This window comes from Fundulus heteroclitus, chromosome 16, assembly GCF_011125445.2.
Source record: "Fundulus heteroclitus isolate FHET01 chromosome 16, MU-UCD_Fhet_4.1, whole genome shotgun sequence".
In the NCBI taxonomy this organism is placed as follows: domain Eukaryota; kingdom Metazoa; phylum Chordata; class Actinopteri; order Cyprinodontiformes; family Fundulidae; genus Fundulus; species Fundulus heteroclitus.
Genome location: NC_046376.1, coordinates 36,754,664 through 36,775,625, shown reverse-complemented (window position 1 = coordinate 36,775,625; position 20,962 = coordinate 36,754,664). Strand labels below are relative to the sequence as shown.

Here is a 20,962-nt window from a genome sequence, read left to right as displayed (position 1 = left end):
AGTAGCGCTCAGTTTCAAAAAGGTTGGTGACCCCTGTTCTAGAACCTGCATGCATTTCAGTCTTCAACAGATAACACTGTGGTGCGCTTTTATCCTTTGATTGAATTCTGCATTTTGCCAGTTATACATTAGCAGCTCAGGTTTGGTCCCCTGCTATTGTCTTCTCATCTAATTATTAGTGTCAGTATTAATAATTAGTGTCAGTACTAATAATTAAATGATTAGTATCATTTAATTATTAGTGTCTTTATATTTTAACAGTTGTTTCTGACTCTCCCTTTTAGCCTGCCCAATGTTCCTCCCCAGATACTTTGCAACAGAAAAGGTACTTCATTTTACTCCTTTGTAAAGAAAACTGACACTGCAAGGCAACCAGGCCCACTATACTCTGTGCAGATGCTGGCAAGACCCACAGAATGACAAAACCCCCATAACTTCTTTGACAATTCCTAAAATAATGTTACTGTTATAATCCTGTCTAATAAACCAGGAGTCCCTTAACCATAAAACAGACATGAGAACTTAGTGGCACGAGTAGGCTTCAATCATTGCCTGTTGATGATAATAATAAAACATTTTTATTTGTATAGCACTTTTCTAAATACTCAAAGACACTTTACAAGGAGAGAAAGCAACAATGAAAACATGTCAGGAATAAAAATAGAAACAACTTTTAAAAGAGGAAAGACAGTGACAGCAGAATTGTGGGTATTTCAACAACCATCATGTTAGCAAGATAAACTAACTACATGCTGGATCCATGAATGAACCGTTATTCATCAAATTCAACAGTTTACAAAATACTCTAAAGTTAACGTAAGTCAATCATGATTGGCTGCTTACTGAGACCTAGTCAATCCATCCTGGGAACAGGGAGACGCACGCATGATCGTTTTTTTTTTTTTTAAATAAATACAGAGATTAACTGTGAAGCTGAAAACTGGATTTTGGCTGCATTGCTGAGCTCAGTCCTGATCCGTTCTAGACACTGCTGGGGGGACAACCGGCCCAGTCTGGATCAGGGGCTGTTGTAACATTATTACGTCTCTGACCATGTGAGCAGCCACAGCTCTACAGTGCCTGGGCGTAGGCTACAGCTATAGTTTGACTGCACTTATCTTAAAGTGCTGAACACTGTAACAGTCAGTTTGAACTCTTCCAAGAGTTGGAGATATACTGCATCTCCCAGAAGTAATTCCCCATAAAGATGTCTTTAAAACCGGTGGTTTCAGCTGTGGTCCTTTGTGCTTGGACATAACAGGTGATTGCTGAGAGTCCAGTAGCTTGGATGACAGCTCCTGATGCACAATATACACAATGCTCACTTTGGAGCACGTCAAAGGGTTACAGGGGGAAAAAAGAGATTGTTTTCCCCTTTTTTCTTTTCCAGAAACTGCATTTATTAAAAATCCAACATACTGGACCATCGGAAGAAATTTGTAACATTTAACAACAACTTGGTTCTTGTTCCGGATCTGGAATTGGCTCCTGGTTAAAAAAAAAAAAAAAAAAAAAAAAACAGCTTTCTATTTTATTCAACATAAGGAAAAGGGTGTGGGATTCCACTATTCATAACGGGAAGGATAGATATTTTTATAACTATGGGGTAAGAAGGATGGGAGAGATAAATTCTTATCAAGAGGGCAGGTCAGGGTAAAGACATTTTAACTTATATCCAGTACATGGCATAGATCATACATGAGGGTCAAGGCAACACATTGTTTTAAACCTAACTACTCAGAAATCAATCTCAACTAGTTGTCAACAGTGCCCCTCCCCGTTCCCACACAGCATCCCACAGGAGAGGTTTGGAAAGCAGGGGGCATTCAGGAGTCCTCGATCCTCGATGCTGGATGTGAAAAGGGCAGGGTGGAAGAAGAGGCTGTGTTGTTGGGTGGCGGACTTGATGACAAGTACTTGGCTGTCAGGAGTCTCACTGATTGTAGAGGGAGCGCTGCTCCCAGGGCATGGCCTGGATGGTCCGTGGCACAGGGGAAGGCTTGAGTGAGGGCGCGCCGTTTGGATGAAGAGAGTGACCTATGGGGTTGATGGTGGGGAGGGGCCGCTGGGGGGCCAGGGAGAAAGTGTCCTGGTGCTTCTGCAAAGAAGGCAGGTGGGAGAGGGAAGGGGTGGAGAGGAGAGGAGAGCCAGGGACAGGGTTGTGTCAGAGGACAGATTGGGAAGAAGCAGAGGAGGTGGAGAGAAAAAACAACTAATGAAACATCAGTGTCAGTGGAGCAGCTTTTAAAAACATCAACCATTTTTAATGTTTTGGAGAAGCAGAAGGAAACAGGGTGCAAAAATGAAAAACACCAAACAAAAAAAACATAAACTGGCTAAAATGAAGCAGTGCAGACAGGTGACGGTTTCTGGAAAACCATGTTTGACTGTTTCCTTTAGTGGCATAAAAAAAAAGAAACAAAGATTCTGATGCTGGCATGTAATGTCTTTTTTTTTTTTTAAATGACTGTTTCTACAGATTCTGTTTTCTGTACTCATCTGCTGTGTGTGTGTGTGTGTGTGTGTGTGTGTGTGTGTGTGTGTGTGTGTGTGAGAGAGAGAGAGAGACTCTTTGAGGGGACAGGAAATGTATGCCTGTTTAATAATCATTAAGAAATGAAGTGAAAATTAGGGGTGTCCCGATACCAGTTTATTCCAGAGCAATCTAAGTACGAGTACTTGAGTTCAGATACTTGCTGATTCCAAGTACCGATACTGAGTACTTAATAAATTGATACTCATAGATCACAAATAATTTAACAATATCACTGACCACTGAAAACAACTGACCATCAAGGGCGATGAATTCAGTTAGAGCTTCAGTTATCTTCTCTCCTTTTTCTTTAGGAGGGTCATCAAACAAGCTCTTGGTGTGTTGCACAGAGTGGTATCTAACCTTTGAGTTGCAGTGTAGCCCAGCCCAGGAGGAAAATTGGTATCGGTTCAGAGTATCGGGTGACTTTTACAAGTACCTGATGCTGGTATCAGACCAATACCATTACTGGTATTGGGACACCACTAGTGAAAATATAGTGAAAATATACTATAAAGAGCAGAAATAGTGAAAGCATTAACATTATAGTAGGAGTGAAACAGAAAGGTTTCTGAAATTCCACAGATGAGCAGCTACTGAGATGTGCAACAGAAATGGAAGAAATAGCAGGAGTGACAGCATGGTAAGCAGACTGAATTTGCAGCACGGCCCCACGTTAGTGGTTAGTAGTAGAGAGCCTCCTACTGCCACAGAGGACCCACACACACAGAATCCCTGGGTCAGCTGAATTTCCCTCTGCTTGTTTTCTTTGCAGGTGGCTGTGTGTATTGGTGGGGAAATTACAACGCCGGCAGCAAGCCATCACGACAAGCTCTATTATAAAGAGCTGGCCTGCTGCATAGAGCTAAACTAACAGAGGCCATGAAGGTGCCACACTGTTCAAAATGGTAGAAAGACCACATATTAAATGGAGCACTTTGTTAGAAACACCTTCTGTTTGCTGGCAAGAGACTTTTTAAACTGGCAAAAGGCAGTTAGAGGCGGGAAAACTGCAATGGCAATGTGTCCAAAAATAAACCATTTATTTTATAAAGTAGTTTGGCTTGTTTGTCTCTGAAAAAAACCTGCACAGCCTCTAAGACTGTCCAGACCAACAGAGGCTGCATACTCCACGAGAAAGGAGACATTTGTTCTCGCTCCTGTAGCGAAAGATATAATTTAGGATATAGAAAAAGCATATTGATAAAACTGAAATAGTATTGATTGATATCGATAATTATCAACTAACTCAAAACATATATTTTAAGTGCAGTCCTGGCCCTTTTATGCTGTTGCATATGCTGTTATATACAGAACACACAAACAATGAATTCAAACTCAACCCTTTATTCAGATTTTTACCAAAACTGCAAGTTTTTAAAAAAGAAAAAAGAACATGTGCTCTCTGAACTGTTTGAAGGGGCGGAGCTTGGTTCCTGGGTCTGCGTTGTGATTGGTTGGGAGGATGTACTGAACGTAATATTAACCTACATGGCTAGAATGCATAAGGAAGGAAAACTGTTTTCCGATTGAACTTTTTACTGACCCTTTTTTCGATCATCGATATACGTCTATCAATGAATATATATTGTTAATGAACTATTGTCCAGCCCTAATGTCATTTTGATCTCTCAGCCCTGTCTTGGAGGGTCTTCCCTGCTTGGCCTCGACACGACGTCTGGGCAGAACTTTCTCATTGGATGGCCGACTGCTGTAATGTGATTGGACAGATGGCCATGTTTAGGTTGGAAAAGCAGAAATGTCTCATACATCTGTGGAACCTTCCTGTAGTTGTGTAGTCACATTGTTTAACTCTGGTGAAATTAGGTGAAACCCCCAGTAGCGCCGCATGTTCCTGGTGTTGCAGTCTTTCCAAATAGCGCCAGAGCACACCGTGAGCTACTACTTCTTCCTGCTCCTCTACTTTCAGCTCTCCGCCTGCTCTGTGCTTGGCTTTCTCTGTGCCCCCCTCCCCTGACCGCTCGATCTTCAGTGAAGTCTGTTTAGTGGGGCTGACTTCTGCAGCTCAGTGTCTTATAGACGGAGTCAAAACAAACTTCTGCCACCCCAACTACAGGGACAAAATTCTCTGTTCTCGTGGAGTATGTAGCAAGCTTCAGAGCTGCCGTTTGAAGTAAAAGAATTCAGATGAGGGGCCACTACAGAAATGCACTAAAGGCTCCCGCATACTGTGAGCATGGACCGTCCGCAGACATTTTACTAAGTCGAGCGGACCAATTGCCTACATTTTCTCTAACAAATTCTTATTTGCTACTCTTTCTGCCAGTGCCTCTGGCAGAAATGGATGTAGAAAATGGGGGAATGGACAGTAGCCTGTTTGATGAGCTAGTTGAGTGTCTAGAGCCGTTTCTTTTCCAGCAGGCACCCTCTGCAAAGCTGTCAGTGTGGTGCAGAGAGGGGCTGTGATGCTGGACACCATGGCGACGCCTGTTTGGAGCAGCTCAGTGTATCATATAAAACAGTTCGATGTGAGGACTTCTTCCCACCGAGCAGTTTATATTGTGACACCGTGTATGCAAAATTTGAGCTCTGCGCATCTGTCCACACGAATCCCACAAGACAGGACAGGTACTTTGGTGCCTCAAGAATGCAAAGCCTTTATTGCTTTAGCCGTATAAACATACAGCTAATCCCGTCCCAATCTTTATAAAACAAAAGTTCAGCTGAGCGTACAATTTAAATTCCCTAAGGATTCAGGTTATACGTGATAACCTGAAGAGCTAAGACGGTGTATACCAGATGTCTCTGAAGATATCCAATCAGTTTTACATCATACAAAATAAATCAAGTAAATTAAAACTGAGTAGTTATGAGATATTTTTTCAACAGCATCCGTTAACAGAGAGAAAAGGCCTGAGCTGTAGTCAGAGGCCCCTAGTGGACACAGAGCATTAAGTGTTAGTCCCCCCACCCCATCCTAGTGTTAGTAGCAGACTGGGAGCCGGCAGAGAGCAAAAAGCGGATGCACGGGGGCACTCTCCTACCATGGGGTTGGCGCTCAGTCTAGTGTATCCCGAGTTCATCTCCTTTACCTCAGGCACCAGGGGTTGGAGTAGTGAGTAGGAGGAGGATGGGGTGGCACTAGAGGGGACGTGTTTGTTGGTTGAAGAGCTCCTCATACTTGGCTGGCTGCTCTGAGAAGACACTGGGCTGGGGCGGCCCTGCTGGTGCACAGAAACAGAAAGCACTCTGATAATTAACCTGTACTGGTAATTCTACGGATGAGTCTTCTGGGGTGTGTTACATACCTGGTGAGGGTCCGGCACTGGCTGGCCGGCCACACCGGCACCTTGCCCACCCTGGGACATGGCTGCGACACAGTGGGAAGGTAAAGGATCCTGCTGGTTGTGTCCTCCGTGTTGTGGTTGCATCATAGAGTTAGCACTGTTCTGCTGCTGCTGCTGCTGCTGCTGCTGACGGCGCGGGGTCACAGAGAAATTGGAACGCCGACCGCCAGTCTGGATTGAAGACCAGCAAAGAAACAGAAAAGAACAGAACTTTTATATACCTCTGTCATCCACAGCACACCGTTCATGCAAGCAGATCACAGTGTGAGCTTTTAGAAGTGACAGATGAATGTGACTGTTCAGTTCTCTGCCTCCACACTCAGCTTCTGATGCTCCCCACAGTTTATGTCTCCCAGACTAATTACTGCTCAGTGGCCTGCTTACTCTAAACCCACAAATATGAGATGAAGTTATCAAAATGCACATACACACCAACACACCCACTCACACAGACCTTTACAAACTCTCCTGTTACACCTAAGTCTTAATAGATACAGAATCTGACTGAGATGGGAAACCTCTGTCCTCCAGTGTCGGTGCACTGTAAGCTTTAGATGTGTCTTCAGAACCCTGCTAATGATGCTGTCATTTAAGTCAGACACATCTAAAGCCTACAGAACATCGGACCTTGAGGCTTGGAGCTGGCCACCCCTGCTTTAAGGTTACTTTATGACCATACTAGGTAGTTTCTATGAACACAAAATAATAGTAAATAAGTTATTTACTATTATTGTGTGTTCATAGAACTTCCTAGGATGGTCACTGAATCAACTTTTTTGACTTGCAACACTGACAGCGCTGGAATTTAGGTAGTCTTTAATTTAACTGATCACTTTTTCCCTAAACAGTAAATAAAATCTGGAAAGATATTCAAGAATCATTAAGTTCTGGACCAACTGGTCTTCCAGCCAAGACACTAACAAAGAACTGATCCCTGATAGATGATCAGGGATCAGTCTAACTGGTTTTAACATTATACACTCTAAAAAGTGCACTAATTTTGAAGGAAAAAACAAAACACTGCACTATTTTAATGACCTTATCTCCACTTTATCAGCTAAACTAGGTAAATAAGTAATAGTTAAACTTTGTTAACATTTTACCACACCCTAGTTAATAGATGCTGTGTTAGACAACAAACTTATGAACACGCCTTCCAATACAGACCATCAATTCTGAGTCAAACGTCTGTTGGTCTTTACTTAAAATGTTAATAGTGAACACTGCTGGTCTGGATGCATCAGACTAAACAGCATTCACACTGAAACTCTTCATAAGAATAAGATTCTTGATATTAAAAGTTCTATAATCATGCTTTTTAAGCCTTCCAAGAGTCTGATATATATCTAGATATATATCTAGATAGATAGATATATATCTAGATAGATAGATAGATAGATATATATCTAGATAGATAGATAGATAGATAGATAGATAGATAGATAGATAGATAGATAGATAGATAGATAGATAGATAGATAGATAGATAGATAGATAGATAGATAGATAGATAGATAGATAGATAGATAGATAGATAGATAGATAGATAGATAGATAGATAGATAGATAGATAGATAGATAGATAGATAGATAGATACTTCCTGGAGGGAGCGGGTAATAACCACTCCAGGTAGGTCAGTCATGGCTACCTGTTTTCCTGGTCAGGGAGGGACTGACGGGTGTGATTAGCAGATATAAACAGACATGGCACAATCTAGCGACAGTATTACAGAACTATCACAGTTCTGGTTTGCTTAATTAATAAATCAAAATTAAATAATGCTGGACCGACCCTGACTCTCTGAAATGCCTCGCAGTAAATTGGCAGCTCGACATCGTGGAAGACTAACCATTATTATTTAAATAAACCGATCTAAGAGCAACTTTAAGAGCCTTATATCAGAACATTTACTCACGTCAATCAACTCTGCGGTTACATCTGTGTAATCGGCAGGTTTGGCGTCCGCTTCAGGGAACGCCAACGTTCTAGTCTTTTCCCCCCTTGGAATCATATTTTGTTTGCGTTTTTTTCACTAGCTCTAGATTCATTGTTTCGTATGGAGATGCTTACAGCAGTTAGCTGCTTCCTTGTTTTAACCCCTGCTGCGCATGCGCAGTACGTACTTCTGTTAAAATCGTAAACACAAAAGGCTTTATTTACTAACAAATTCAGCAAAAAAAGCATAAAACCCCAAAACAATAAATAATACGCCAACAGGACGTGACAATCTTTCAGAAAAACTTTATATGCAACCAAAGTGAGCTACTGACTTATACATATATTTAAAAAAGTCAAAGTCAAAATGGCTTGCTGCTGTCTATCTCCAGAGGTCAATGGGCGAGATGTGGGGTACACCATGGACAGGTCACCAGTCCATCACAGCTCACCTTTGATTTATGTCATACTTGGATGCCAGATAAACTGAAGGTCACCTAACTAAAGGCTTTTAGAAATGCGGATAAACAAAAAAAATAAAAGCATACATAAAAACCCACTTCAGGTATAACTTTATTAGGACTGTTTAAAGCAGAAGTTGGTTACTTTTGTATAAATGTATTTTTGACATATTTATTAAAACTGTCCTGACAGTAAACTATAAGAGGAAAAGAAAAATCAAGTTCCTCTGGCTCCTCCCAGTGGTCCTACAGCCATTTGCAGAACCACACTGCTCACGGTCAGAAACAACCAATCAGAGCCCGACATTCGTCCTGGCTCTGATTGGTTGTTAGCAGAGTCAATCACTCTTGTTCTCCTCACAACCCTCCTCCACACAGCTCTACTGTCACTCAAGCTCAAGATTGCCAGTCCTGCGTGCAGCTGCATGGAGAAATGCTGGAGAAACAAGCTACTTTACAGGAAAACTGCTGAATTCTGGAGTGGCACCTGCTCAGAAAACAGACAGGTGAACATTGGATCAGCATGACAGCCTCCTTTGTGGGGGAGGAGCTATTAAGAGAGAGCTGTAGCCAACAGAGAGCAGGGGGAGGGACCTGTAAGGCTTATTCAAAGTCCATGGTTTTCTCATAACTCCCTACTGCAGCTTTAAGGGTCCCAGTTGGTGTGAAGCTAACGATTTGGTTAAAAACAATTATTTCTTGATGTAGAATCATTTTTACTAAGAAAATGTTATCAGACTGAAGTTGTTTTTTGTATTTGGTCTTAGAAAATGCTACGTGACATCGCCTGTCAATCAATCTTGGAAGCTTGTCAGCAACTGATCAATCAGAGATCTCAAATTGTGCTAAAGTGAAACGCCCCTTACCTGCAGAAGCTCCCCTCCAACCACATTCCAGGATATATATATATATATATATATATATATATATATATATATATATATATTTATTATATATATATATATATATATATTTTAGTAGATATAGTTAAACTTTTTCAGTGGAGAGAGTACGATTCAAACACACATTATCCCAAATGTTTAGAGGGTGTTTATTCCTTTCCCAAGACCTAAAAGGAGTCTAGAAAGATGTATGGATATGCGGCTGACGGACCTCATGAGGAGCTGAACACAACAGTGATTGATAGGGATCTACCGCCTGTTTGTCTGTGTGAAGGCAACTCAATTTCTGTTCAAAATTGTAACCCCATAACTCCAAATGTATCATTTTTGATACAAATTTTTCTCAGACCTCTACCTCTTCAACAAAATTTGTATTTTTTCTAAACATACAATTTACAATGTACAAATGAATATATTTTACACATCCTATGTAAAAATACAGAAAACATGAGGAAAAGGTTTTTTTTTTGTATGGCGTATCAATTACGATACAAATAAATTTGAAAGCCAGACATATTTTTTTAAGGGAAGCAAAAAAGGTTTTCTTTTTTTTATGTTAAGTTTCCTCACAATTACCTGTATCAGGTAGGCAGTTAAATGAATAGGTGATGCTTCATGCCTGTACTGCTGTGTTTTATGTGTTTTGGATATTTATTTGTTGCAACTTCTGCTCGCATAATTTCAATCTTTGGCTACGTTCATACTGCAAGTCTTGATGCTCAATTCCGATTTTTTGCTACTATTAAATGTGGCAGTCATCAGAAGTCTGTCTGAGTGGTTCAAGACCGTAAAGTGACCCGCATGCGCAGATCTCAGGAGACGTCACAGAGCAGTGCACTGTTTACGGAAGTAATGGTGAATGTAATTGTTTCTAGAAGTGTTGAATAAAGTTTTGTTAAAAAAAAACTAAAAAAAAGCAAACCCAGATACCAGCTGGCATCTCTCCTTGTTATTATTACAAAGCTGTTGATCAACGGGAGCCGACAATATTAAGACCACATGATAGCAGGAAGTAAGGTAAGAGCACAGCTATTGACGGTCTTTTATAGCACGCTAACTGCTACTGCTGTGTGTGGATTTAAAGCGCGAGACAGGAGAGTGACGTGACAGACGGAACAATGCAACATGAGCTTTCAGACTGCGGACGCTTTAAAAAATATCCGATACGTGTCAGAATTAGTACCACACATGGAAGTTCACACTGCCATGAAAAAGATGGCTGTGGATCGCATATGAACAAAAAGATCAGATTTAGGTCGCATTTCCCTGCAGTGTGAACGTAGTCTTTACCAGCTATAAGTTAGCAGAACTCAGATTTTGCACAGAGTTTAATAAGTAGTGCAGGGTTTCCCGCAGCGCTATCTTGGCGAGGCGGCTGCCTCGCCAAACTCACGCTACCGCCTCGCAAACATTCCAAAAAAATAGATATGCTTGCATGTTTATTTGACGTTAACACGCGGTTCTTTGCTGTTGCTTTCTTGCAATGGCTCGATGCAGACGCCGAAACAACCCCCCCGCCAGTAATCCGCGCAAAACTTGTGCCGGCCGACAACTCACCGCCTCGCCTAAGCAAATTCCTGCAGGAAACACCGTTATTGATAAATTTTTTAGGTTAGTTATAATACGTTTGGTATTTAAATTTGGAGTTAAATGTTGATTTTTCCCTGGTTACCTTGAAATAACTTCACTTACACTATTTATAACTTGTATGTACATTTTCAAGGCAAAAAATGTCTCTGGTAACACTGTGAGCTTCACTATCACCACAATTACATCTTTGTTGTCAGGGGTCAGTTCAGCATGGGGAACACTTCCACATGGATGGAGTGATCTTACAGTTGCCGTTACATCAGTTAAGGATTTATGTATTTACCAGTATACAAGTTTAGATAAAAATGCAGAGGATGCTGTACACGGAAAGCACCTAAACATCAACTGGGGAAGAAAAGTGAAAATATGTATGAATGTTTATGGCTCGGTCATTTAATATGCACTTTATTGTCACTTCCAAAACAAGTGAGATACACAGCAAAGTTTTTTCATCAAGTCTGAACTGTGTATGATTGCCTACCCTTAATGCTTAAGATCTCACAGCTGAATCTCCAGAAGCATACAATTTGACCACAATATACTAAACAATCTTGTATAAGTTAAGTTTTGATACTTTGAGACTGGTCTTGAGTCTGTGTGAGGCCTCAGAGCGGCTCTGTCTATGCTAAGCGCCCCAGCCTTATAGTACAAGATCCTAGCCGGAGATAGAAATACGTCTGAAAACAAGGATCATTTTGGTCATAGGGTTTTTACCCCAGTATAGTTCAACCACAACATCCAGAAAAGTAATTCACCTGAATGTATTAACTATTAAAATAGCAGCAGTGTAGCAACATAGTGACAGATTGCAGCATAAAGGAAATGCTGATTTTGGGTTCTGTAATGTCCATGTGAGAAATGGGAAGAATTTCCATCTGCTGCAGTTTTAATTGAGGTCAGTGTTTGAGAACTTTTGGTGAATAAAATGTTGGTAGTGCCAATCATATGTAGAACTCCAGTAAAAGTTAACCTTTCCTCTCAGCTCCAAGCCTTTCAGCTGCCTCTGCCTCTCACACATGCTCACTCACGCTCACACCAACCTGGTTTTTGGCCGCGGCGCTGCAGCGGTGCTGGGCCAGGTCCAGCATGGTTCGGTAGCTCTTAAAGCAGGACGGGCAGTTGAACCGGTTCTTATGAACCAATCCCACACATAAGCGCGCACACACACACACACACACACACACACACAAACAAACAACCAAAAACAAACACAAACATAGAAGTTTGGATTACTACACTTGTGCAGAAAATCTGCTGAACTATTTTCCAATCTTTCAGTTTTAAACCTCTCCCTGAAAAAAGCCTAAACTGGGTCTAAACAGACCTACACTCAGTGGGTCTGTTCTTCCCCATTAGGAAGCTGGTGAAAACTAAAGCTGGGAAGCCGACAGAGAGTCAAGGAAAAACATGTCACATTAGGTTACATACACACATTTAAAAAGGAGAATAACACTACATTTTATGACAGCCATGTACATCAACATCCACGCATGCAAGTTCTTCTACCATCTTTTTGTTATCCAAAAATGAGGCTCTAAGTAGCCTTACCAAGTCAACTCAGGGAAAACAGCATTTTCCAGACATGTCATCAATAGCTTGACTGTAAAACACTAAATTCTTCAGCTAGTATTGAACAGAAAACACTCCTCTGAGTTACAGCCTACCTTAATAAGTTTCACTTTTTCTAATCTAATCAAGCCCCACACATACACCAAATGTTTATTCTATGCTCACAAAGCATTTTGTATAAAACACAAATACTGAAGCATATTTACAAGCAGATTTCAACAACAGCAAGTCAGAGAAATGTTGGACAGCACGGAGAATGTCAAATAACTCTGAGTAAGGTTAAATTTTGTTATTTAGTATAGATATCAATACAATTAAATATCTTGATAATTATAAATATTTCAGTAATTCAAATAAAAACTCAGAAGTTTGCCATATATTATTTAGATTAATTAGTCTGTATTTTTCATTAACTCTTTCCTTTCACTCAATTTTCCTTTAATGTGATTGGATATAACACTGAATATCCTGCTTCTTAACAATGATCGTTATTGGCTGACTCTTCTTGTGTGCAGGGAAGTAATGATGGTCTGCTGGACAACTGTCGACTCAGCAGCTTTCTCCATGATTGTGTTGGCCAAAATATGGCCATGACAAAAATGATTGGACTGAACTTCTAGTCGGTGCCTTTATAGTGCCATAATAACCACGTTAAGAGCTTTTATCCAACAAATCTCTTTCACCTAGCCACACCCACAAATTTCACACAATCATTCATCAAGACTTTGACTGGTAGGCAAATTGTGGTTAAGTGCCTGGCCTATAGGCACAAAGTCAAGTTTAAGAGGTAAGCTGGAATCAAACTTATTTCTGAAATTTCTTTGTAAAAATATTTTTTAAAAATGTATTTAATATTGTAGTCTTCTGAGACACAAAAATGCGAGTTTATTTTTGCTATAAGCCAGAATCCTCAAAATCCACTTAAAAAGAAATTAAACCCCACTGTGTGTAATGAATCCATATTATAACTGACTTTCACTCCGAGTTGAATTACTGAAATAAAGTACCTTTTCAATGAGTTTCTGACTGAGCTGCATCTATAATAGTGTTTAATGACACAACGTAGTCAAAAACTTAGAAACCACAACCTTTAGCCCTTTGACCAGAGACTCCCTAGTTTGCAAATATCTCATTTACTGTGACATTAAGATCTGCAGTTGGAAACGGCATTGCATGTTCATCTACTAAACCAAATTCAAGATAAATTTACTCTACTATGGATTTTGGAAATTGAACGTTATTTACTCAGTTTTTGATTTGCAACTTGGTGAAATGCTTCAGTTCAATTTACTCCAGAAATATTTAGGCTTCATCGTTTTACATCACATTTATAACTAGAACATTTGGGCAATTCCCAGCATTCTTTAGAATTTTCCAGTCTAAAAATTACAATAAATCTTACACATCCTAATCACCAGATCTTTATAGAGAGAAACAATCAGTTTTTTGCAGATATTTCTAATTTTTAAAAGGTGCATAGCCACGTTATTTAAATTTTTTTTATTTATATGATACAAAGTTTTTTTGAAAGATTATAACATCCTGTTGACGTATTAGTTTTTATTTTGCCATTTTTTGGCTTGTTTTTGCTCAATTTGTTAGTAAATAAAGCCCTTTGAGTATATTTATAATAACAGCGGAATTATAACACTGCACGTGCGCAGCAGGGGATAAACTAGGAAGCAGCTAACAGCTATTAGCATCCCCAACGAAGTGAGAAAACAGTGAAGAAAGGTCCAAGATCCAGTGGAAAACCCCCCGCAAAAAAACATTTGATTTCAAGAGGGAACGACTGAAACGTCGTTGGGAATACAGTATGAGCGTTGGTGTTCAAAGAAGTGGAAGCTAAAGCTGCCGAGTATCAGATGCGACTGCAAGAGTTGTTTGACGTGAGTCATAGTCCTTAATAACACTGTGATAACAGTAATAGCAATGCTCTTCTTAGCCTCTACAGTCTGAAGGAAAAACAACATTAGAAATACATAGATAGATTGATTGGTTCTTACCTTGGTGCTGTGCCCCTGTTTGCGTTTATGAACGGGAATTTTCTTTCTCCGTGATGTTCTGATATGAGGCTCTTAGAGTGGCGGTAAATCGCTTTATTAAATTAATAATGGTTGGTCTCGATCACGCTGAGCCAACGCTTTACGGTGAGGCTATTCAGAGGGTCAGGCTCGGTCCGGTATTATTTCATTTTGATTTATATGTCACCACATGAATTCTGCGCTACTGCCAGTAGATGGAGCCACATCTGTTTATATCTGCTGATTGTGCCTGTTGAGGTGGTTATTTTTAGGCTCAAAAAGGACTATCCACACACTATCAGGATGGACGCTTGGTATATATAATGTTATTTTATCATGATCAAACGGTTTTTGGTCTTTTTATAGGCATATAATGTGGCTATATACCTTTAACAGAATCAAACTCTTCAAGCTCAGAATGCAGAAACATTGTTTTCTTTGAAAGTTATGTTGGATTTTAAATGTATTAATGGCTGAAAGTAGTGCAGTAATAATGCCTAACAAAATTAACTCTGTGATTTCAAAATACTTAAAAGACAGACAATCCCCTTTTATACACAATCTTTAAAGAAAAATGAAGAAATCGTTTAATATTTTCAAAGAGGTATTTTAGTGTATGAATGGTTAAATGTGCAAACAGTTTACCAACAACAGACAAATGTGTTGTTTTAGTCGTTAGAAGTCTGTGTGTGATCATCATGAAGGTTTCCAGCCATAAAGCAAGATCACATTAGGTCTAACTCAAAAACATAAAGGTACCAACATGTTTCAACTGATGTTCTTCTAAGCGTGACTCCAGAAACGTTAATCAAGCCCTCACCATCAGCAGTGCTACCTTCCAAAGACGTACCTGGTTGGACGCAGCAGCGCTGCAGCGATGCTGTGCCAGCTCCAGCATGGTCCTGTAGCTTTTGCAGCACGATGGACAGTCGAAGCGGTTGGGTCCGTCGTCATGTATCCTCTGATGGTTCCTTAGGTACCGCGCCAGGCGGAAGGCCTTCCCACAGAGATCACACATGTAGCGTTTTTGACCATGGATTCGCATATGGTTGCGTAGAGACATGTAGTTGGTGTAGGGCTTGCTGCAGAAGTCGCACCTGAGCAAAAGTAGTTACAGGGTTATACAGGAATGGCAGAGCTGAATTTACTACCTTTTACTACCTCTACAATACTTTTAACAACCAACACAAAATCCAGAAGCAGCCTTTTCTGGGGGAGCGGTGGATTCACAGCACTGACCCATGTATGATGATGGGCCATCTCTCACCCACGACAAAACTTTACCCCATTTACCTGAAGGTGTAATTGTGACTTTGTCTTCACTAAGACCTCGCACACATAAACATTCCAAACGCATTTCCAGAAGACTCAGGAAATACGTTTTTTAAGAATATAAACAACAGCGTGCAGGCACACAGCAGATCAGACAGCAGATCAGACAGCGGGACCATTGGGTCTATAACGTCGATTCAGGTCCTGCCGTAGTTATCATTTTTTATACAGATTTTATAGTTAAACAAAGTTAAAACAAAAAGCCAGCATCAATAGAAAAGCCAGAATATATTGTAGGGATGACGAAAAATTTACTACCAAGTCAGGTTCTGTTTGTTACCTTTTACTGACCTTAATTTGAGCTCATTTCATTTACTACCTTTTACTACCGCGCGGAAACCCTGAGTTAAGAGGTTAGAGCAAACCCAAAAGATAGCACTGTGTAGAAACTAAGAGCGTTAAACACTCACTTGAAGTCTCCAGTTTTGTGGGTGAGCTTGTGGTTGAGGAGCGAGCTAGCGTGCTTGTAGGCGCAGTTACACAGGTCACAGACGTACGGCCTCTCGTCTGATTCCATGTCGTCCGAGGCTGTTGTGGTCGGCGGCGGAGGTGGAGGCGCCGGTGCTCGGGACTCCATGGAGAGACTGGAGCCAGAAAGTGACGCTGAGGAGAGACTGGAACTAGAAAGGGCTGCAGAGGACGGAGGCAGCTGATCACACCAGCTGATGGTGGAACTTGGCTGTAAAAGAAGGCACAAACGCTTTAGAGACTCAAAACTACAAAGACTTACATCTGCCCATTGGGTTGCGCTCAGGGACCACTGTGGGTCAATAGTTGTGAGTTTAAATCCAGCCCCTTCCTGCCACATGTCAATCTGCCCTTGGGCAGGGCACTTAACCCCAAGTTGTCTGCTGATATGCGCAGCAATGTATGAATATAAATTCAGACCATTTGTGTAATAATGACCAGTGGTGGCCACAGCTAACCAAAAAGTCAGCTTCACAAACTCATATTAAACAAAAATGTCAGCTTCACTACCGTTAAACCGCTGATAAATGAGGAAATAATTTTTTAAAGTAACACCCTAAGTCCAGTTTATACAGTTTATCTGCAAAAACAGCCAATTTCTGGGTGAGTTACACTTTAAACGTCTAGAATTATGTTGGGTTTTTTGCTTAGATGCACCAGTTATTTGTGATAAATAGATTTTGTCAGCAAAAAAGACATTGCAATATTGTGCACTTCTACATTTCAGGATGCGTGGGAAAGAAAAGTTAGGGAGGTTTAATTGATCCTACGAAGCAACAACAGTCCGTTTCTGCATTAGATGCCTTTGTCCAATAACCAGAAAGATTTTACTTGGTTGATTCTTACTGATGGAGCACAGAACTGTTGTGCAACCTTTGGGTTGTATTTAAAAGTAATATTTCTGACATAAAGAGAAGAACAATCAATGTGTAGGTGAACGTGAGAAGTGCTTGTTGTAACCCTATGTAAGGAAATGGTCAAAAAGTACAGTGCAACATATCAAATTAATACAGAGGGTGAAAATGACACTTTGTTGTTTTTAACCCGGCTTTATATTCTAAGTTAACACTAGATCTGAACATGTTCTGCTCTGCAGTACATTTCACAGGGAATACTGGTATCAGACCGCTATCATTCATGAACAGTCATTCAATGGGTCATAGAATAACCTTTGCATAAACAACAATAAGTTGGAGGTTGCAGCTGTTTTCCAAAACAATAAAAAATTACACTTTGCTCATCATCTTGATCTTTCAGCCTCTGTATTTAAACAGAATGGAGACAGGTCCTGCAGGGTGTTAACTGACCGTCATCTTTCAACAGCGCCCTACCTCTCCAAACATGAACTATCCAGTTTAGGAATACAGTGATGGATTACCGGTGACCTATAGACCGAGCTGCGGTGAATGCAGAAAGTCATAATAACCAGCGTGGACAGCTCAGAGGGTGCTGTGGTGAGTGGGGCTGGGCTGGTCTCAGCGTGGCCACACTCCGGCCATCAGTGATCAACATAAACACCCTCCTGGGGCCGCCTTCCGCTAGCCACTCCTGCCGACCAGCTTGCTCCTGTTTACTTTGCGCTGGCCATGTTGGAGTTCAGCAGAGCCCCACTACAGCTCCAGTTAAACAGCTGAACTCTTAGAACAGCGTCTAGCGTTCCGCTTAAGCAAAGGAGCACACTGCCCTGTTCTACATACTTAACGGTATATGTTTAAGGAAACCTAGTAGATCACAGATTAGCTTCGGCTATGCTACAAGTCGCTCTGATGCGTTATGTCAAAGCTGTCATCGTTGCGAGCCTCTTCGCAGCACTGTCGTGGCATCGCGCTCCGCGGTTCATATGCATGTATATGTATAGAACACAGTTTGAGGAAGGCTGCAGAAAATGGCTAGCCTGTTTGCTAGCACAGAGCAGCTAATGGTCAAACTAGGCCAGGAGGCGCTCAGCATGACGGTTGCTAGGCTAGCCGGATGCTCACAAGCCTACTGCTGCACAGCTGCAGCAGCGAGAAGCCGAGTGTTGCAAAGGTTGCATTCCAGGGCCATAAGTAGGTGGCAGAAGCAATGCTTCAGTCACTACTGGGCAAACAGAGCAAGTCTCCGCCGCCGCTGGCTGCATGTTTGTGGCTTGGGTTCGCTAGCTAACGGTGGTGGGAACAACTGGCTTTCTTACTCCGGAATCGTTCGGGTCCTTTTTCCAGAACAATTGAGAGCAGTGACCGAAAGACTCTGTCGACGAAACGTAGTTCACTCCGTTTCTGTCCTGAAAATCTCCATGCGTGCTGCCCGTGTTTGTCCTGGCGTACATCGTCGGTTCGGAAGATTTTTTTTCACTTTTCTTGCTGAAAAGATACAGGGCCGCTTTGTTGGGCTCTTCTTCCGAAAAGCAAAATATTTCCTCTGTGAAATGAGCATTTTGGCGGCGGACACATCAAAATCTCTAAAATATTACTGCCATCTATAGGATTGGAGGATCACAACACGTACCGAAACCGCTACCCGAGGCTGGAGTTGACGGCTGTAATGTGTAATAATAATAATAATAATAATAATAATAATAATAATAATAATAATAATAATAATAATATAATTATACAATCCATTCAACCAGCCCATCCTCACAGTCTTCTCAAAACATTCTTGAATAAATATTCTAAAGCCGATGTACCCAAAGCTATGCTGGCTTTTTTTATGGGAGACTTTGTGTCAGACTTTCAAAGAACCACCAGCCCAGTTTGTGGTCTTGCACATGTTTCTAAACACACTACTGGTAATGCTTATTTGCACACTGAATGTCTGTTTGGAAATCCGTGCAGACCACACAGTTCTGTAACTTGAAGGTCTAAAATTGCCATATGATGGTATGTGTTTGGGTGATTAATTCATGCAACACCACAGTAATCTATCACCTGTAAAGGGACTGCTATCTGACTTTTTAACTCATATCTGATTTTTATTAGATCGTAAGGACTAGGTCAGTACAATCAATTCGTTTCATAGAAGACAAAAACAAAAGTGTGGAAACCTGTCTTGTGTCAGTGTGCCATACGTAATCTGTGTGCATCCTGAGCCAGTGTTTGTCTCATCTAGAATTTCAGAATGATAACACAAAATGACAATAAATAGCCTTGATTCTTATGCAGGATACAATGTGTAGGTACATTATTTCTAACTCTAATAAAGCAATAAATGATTGTATATATATATTTAGCTTTATAAAACATTCAATCTGATCAATAAGCAAAAACCATCAACATCAGATTAAAAGCCGAAGAGGTGGGACCATTATAAGATCTAGGGAAAGTGTAAACTCCTAAACTTTGATCGTTTTTAAACTGTATTCCTTCCTGCCTTACTTTTGAGGTAATTTGACACCTGATTTTATAGCCGACAAAAGTAGAAGTCATAAAAAGGAGTACAGTTAATGGAAACTAATTCAGCAACATGTAAAACATCTTTTGGACAATCTTTTTAATTTAAATGACCCGAGAATTGGAATCACTTGCCCCAAGAAATGGAGTTTTCCCCTTTGGATGACACACAGAATTGTATTTCTGTGTCTCCACTTACTAAGCTATGAGTCGATTTATCCAAAATATTCATGACTGAATTGGTATAGCTTAATGCAGAAAAGACCAAACTAATTGTTTTTGGTCCCTTAGATACAAAGTTAGAAATCAGGATACAACTAGACTCAACACAACTTAAACCATTTGCAGGGATATAAGGACAAGTGTGATACGATCTATTTCATTGTTTTAGTCTGGACTCTGGTACCACCATATTTGATGAGCTGCAGCTATCTGATTGTTGTTTTTTTTCTGAAAGAAAAAAAAAAACCTTGAGGGCTGTTTCACTAAACCAAGATAGAGGACTAAGTCGGGATTTTCCAGATATCTTGTCTGAATTTTTACAGTAAAATACTAGCTGCAGGGTTGCCAGCAATTTATTGTTATGTCACAGTACTATTACTGTCATGAAATTTACAGTATGTTACTGTTTGGTGATTACTGTGTATTAATGTATTATTTCGCAGTTACAGTAGGTTACTGGCAGCTAGAGTGCCAGTGATCTACTGTTTCTTACCTTTTTTGATGTTTTTTTACTGTTGTAATCCAGTATACTAAAAATTTTATATTTCACAGTCTGTTTTTTTACATAGATTTAATTTTTTTGTTATTCGTACTAACAGTGCCATATGAGTTATAATCTTCATGCAGCAACATAATCTAAACGAATACACTTGAAAATGTAAGATCAAAATGTGATCATTCATTCAACAAATGAAGCACCACCAGAACCATCTGTCATTACAAATTATATTAGCTTTTGATTTTACAACAAAAAAAGCCTTGCTTGTTAAGCGACTGTTGTTGCTTAACAAAACTAAACAACAAAATAACAATGAAAATGTAACTGTTGCATTTACAATAGAAATGTACTCTTTTATTTCAGAACTTATTGCAGCAAATCACAAAAGACCCAAAAAACATATTGATATGAGTCATCCTTAATGTAAAATAAGAGTGTATACATTAGTCAATACAGGTCCTACTCTGTGTGCGCTAGGTGTTGATCAGAGCGCACCACTGATTGATGAGTGGGGCAGACGCCTTTATAGTTGGGCAGGTGGCGGTGTGCGCCATTACTCCTGCTGCCTGTCAGCTGTTTGTGTGGCTGTGTTTTTGAGATCTGGTGCAAAAAGGCATTTGTGCAAAAATGCATTTCCGTTGTGTAAAGGGAAACTAAGAGTTCGGCAGCATTGGTAATGTCAGATAGAGATGTGGTGGCTCAGATGTACAGATGTGATGCTGAGACCAGTTTATAGATCAACAGTTC

General features: G+C 40.4%; 1 protein-coding gene across 6 annotated transcripts; it reads right to left on the bottom strand.

The window, feature by feature from the left end:
- Positions 1-555: 555 nt before the first annotated feature.
- On the bottom strand, positions 556-18,546 carry LOC105938771 (zinc finger protein 646). 6 transcript variants are annotated; one of them, XM_012880684.3, is made up of 7 exons: positions 18,297-18,546; positions 16,066-16,334; positions 15,174-15,420; positions 11,771-11,860; positions 5,803-6,012; positions 5,539-5,718; positions 556-2,095 (listed from the first exon to the last, which is right to left on the bottom strand). In XM_012880684.3, the coding sequence occupies exons 1-7, from the start codon at positions 18,429-18,431 to the stop codon at positions 1,934-1,936; spliced, it is 1,293 nt and encodes a 430-aa protein (XP_012736138.2). In that variant the 5' UTR covers positions 18,432-18,546; the 3' UTR covers positions 556-1,933. The 6 variants fall into 6 exon arrangements, with proteins under 6 accessions (XP_012736138.2, XP_036004497.1, XP_012736130.2 ...); XM_036148604.1 differs by having other exon boundaries at positions 5,587-5,718; XM_012880676.3 differs by having other exon boundaries at positions 556-2,098; positions 18,297-18,545.
- Positions 18,547-20,962: the final 2,416 nt, after the last annotated feature.